The sequence below is a fragment of the Corvus cornix genome, chromosome 7 (assembly GCF_000738735.6).
Source record: "Corvus cornix cornix isolate S_Up_H32 chromosome 7, ASM73873v5, whole genome shotgun sequence".
NCBI lineage: Eukaryota > Metazoa > Chordata > Aves > Passeriformes > Corvidae > Corvus > Corvus cornix.
The window spans coordinates 15,720,725-15,722,895 of record NC_046337.1 but is presented as its reverse complement, the minus strand read 5'-3'; the positions used below and the strand labels follow the sequence as shown (position 1 = coordinate 15,722,895).

At 73.3% G+C, this 2,171-nt stretch overlaps 1 protein-coding gene across 1 annotated transcript; it reads right to left on the bottom strand.

Moving 5' to 3' along the window:
• Positions 1-376: 376 nt before the first annotated feature.
• On the bottom strand, positions 377-1,888 carry CDK5R2 (cyclin dependent kinase 5 regulatory subunit 2). The gene is given in 3 exon segments (XM_039555145.1): positions 377-1,267; positions 1,269-1,309; positions 1,312-1,888. Coding segments are annotated over 3 exon segments (960 nt in total). The 5' UTR covers positions 1,742-1,888; the 3' UTR covers positions 377-778.
• Between the last annotated feature and the right edge of the window lie 283 nt (positions 1,889-2,171).

Genomic DNA, 2,171 nt, shown 5'->3' with positions numbered 1-2,171 from the left:
GCCAAGGTGGGGGAGGCATCCTCCCCTGTTTCGGGGGGCGCACCGGGGGGATTTACCGGCGGGGAGGGGCGTGGGCTCCCCCCCAGCGGCTCGAACAAAGGGGCATGCGGGCGGCTCCCGCGGGGTGAGGGGCAGAGTCGCCCATGCTGGGGGGGCCCCATATACCACACGTGGGGCGGGGGGATGGGGGGAAGGCATCGCCCACAGCACAGAAACCCCCCCAGCCTTGCCCGCAATCCCCGCCTTTGTCCTGCTCAGGCGCGGCAGCTCCAGCACCACGGACAGCACCGGGGAGCGCTGCGGAAGCGCGGGGCGGCCCTGCCCGCGCTGCGGGGCTCGTTCACATGCACCCTCTGCCTGGGGCACCCGCCACACCCCAAACCCCCCCCCCCCCCCGAACCCTCCTGCCCCCGACCCCCGCATCCATTTTATCACCCCTTTTTTCTAGAGAAAACGTATCCAGGAGCCTCCTCTCCTCCGCAGCCTCCCCCTCCCCCCCTTCGCGAAGGTGGGAGGGACACCACTCCCCCTCCCCGGTCTTCACCGCCGCCTCGGTGTTCCGGAGCGCAGCCCCCAGCTGGGGTCGCAGGCGGGGGAGGGGGGCAGCCGGATCCGGAGCAGGGAGGGTCCAAGCAGCGTCTCCGTGGAACTGACGGCTGAGGAAGGGGGAAGGCGAGGAGGATTTGGGGGCAGGAGGGGGAATCCGACAGTCTTTCGCCTCCCCCGCCCCTCGGTGCGCGGCCCCTTCCGCCCCCGGGGCCGGGGGCCTGGTACCTCCCTAGCGGTCCAGGCTGATCGTCCAGTGCTTGGACCCGTCTCCGCCCTCGCCCTCGCTCTTGAGGTCCTGGAAGAGTTGCGTGAAGTAGTGCGGGTCCGCGTTGATTCGCAGCATCTTGGCGCTGAGGCGCTGGATGATGCCCAGGCAGCGCTCCCAGAAGCGCCCCTTGTCTCCCTCCACCAGGAAGGGCTTGAGCGGGTAGGAGATCTCGTTGCCCATGTAGGAGTAGGCGAGATAGAGGCAGGTGAGGAAGGCGGCCTGCAGCTCGGCCTGGCTCCCGATGTCTTCGCCCCGCAGCGCTTCCCGGCACAGCAGGTAGACGAACACCAGGTTGGCCGGGGTGATGAAGCCCTGGTCCTGCCAGCCCTGCAGCAGCAGCGAGCGGTCCACGCTGCGAAACCAGGAGATGAGTTCGCCGGGGCTCAGCTCCTTCAGGCGATAGCAGCGGCGGCACACGAAGTCCCCCAAGCAGCGCAGCAGCTCTCCGGTGGGACGCCTGCACCACCACGCGGCGCGGAGACCCCGGGGGCGGCTGCCGGCCGGCGGCGGTGGCGGCGGCGGCTTTCCCCCGCCGGAGCCCGGGTGCAGCTCCTGCGGCGCCGAGGGCACTGTGGGCACCGGCACGGCCAGCGGGCCCTGCTTGGCGCCGTCGGCCGGCCCCACCACCGACTTGCGCAAGTTCTCGCGGTTGCGCTGCACCACCAGCGGGTCGGGCTGGCCCGGGCCGCCCCCCGGGGCCCCGCCGCTGGGCTTCGGCGTCACCTTCTTGGTGCTCTTCTTCTTCTTGGCCGAGGCGGCCACCAGCCGCTTCCAGGTTAGCGCCGAGATAAGCACGCCGGGGCGCTTCAGCCGGCTCTCGCCCTTGCCCGGCACCCTTCCCGGCGCCTTGTCGGCCAGCAGCCCCCCGCCGCCGCCGCCCTTGCCCGAGGAGGCGGCGGGGGAGAGGGAGAGCACCGTGCCCATGCTAACGCCGAGCGGGACGGGCGTGCGGGGGCCGGGACGCCGGCACCGCCCATAGGAGGCCGGGAGCTGCGGGGGAGGCGGCCCGCACCGGGGCCGCGGTGCCCGAGGATGCTACGCCGCGCCCGCTCTGGGCTCCGCGCCCGCCGCTGCAGCCAGCCGCGGCCCCGCCGCTCCCCGCCTCTCCGCCGACAGCCAATCGCCGCCGCACGGGTCTCCGGTGCGCCCGCCCCTCGCCGGTGGGCGGCGACGGGGGGAGAGCGCGGCGCGGCTTTGCCCGGCGGCCGCCGCCCCGGAGTGACCTTCACCGATGGGGGCCTCGTTCGGTGCGCCCGCCAGGGCGGGGGTCGGGGACCTGCGATGCTCTCACAGCCCCCCAGCCCTTTGTGTGGGGACGTGGGGGGGGGGAGAGCCCAGAGGACAGGGGACACGG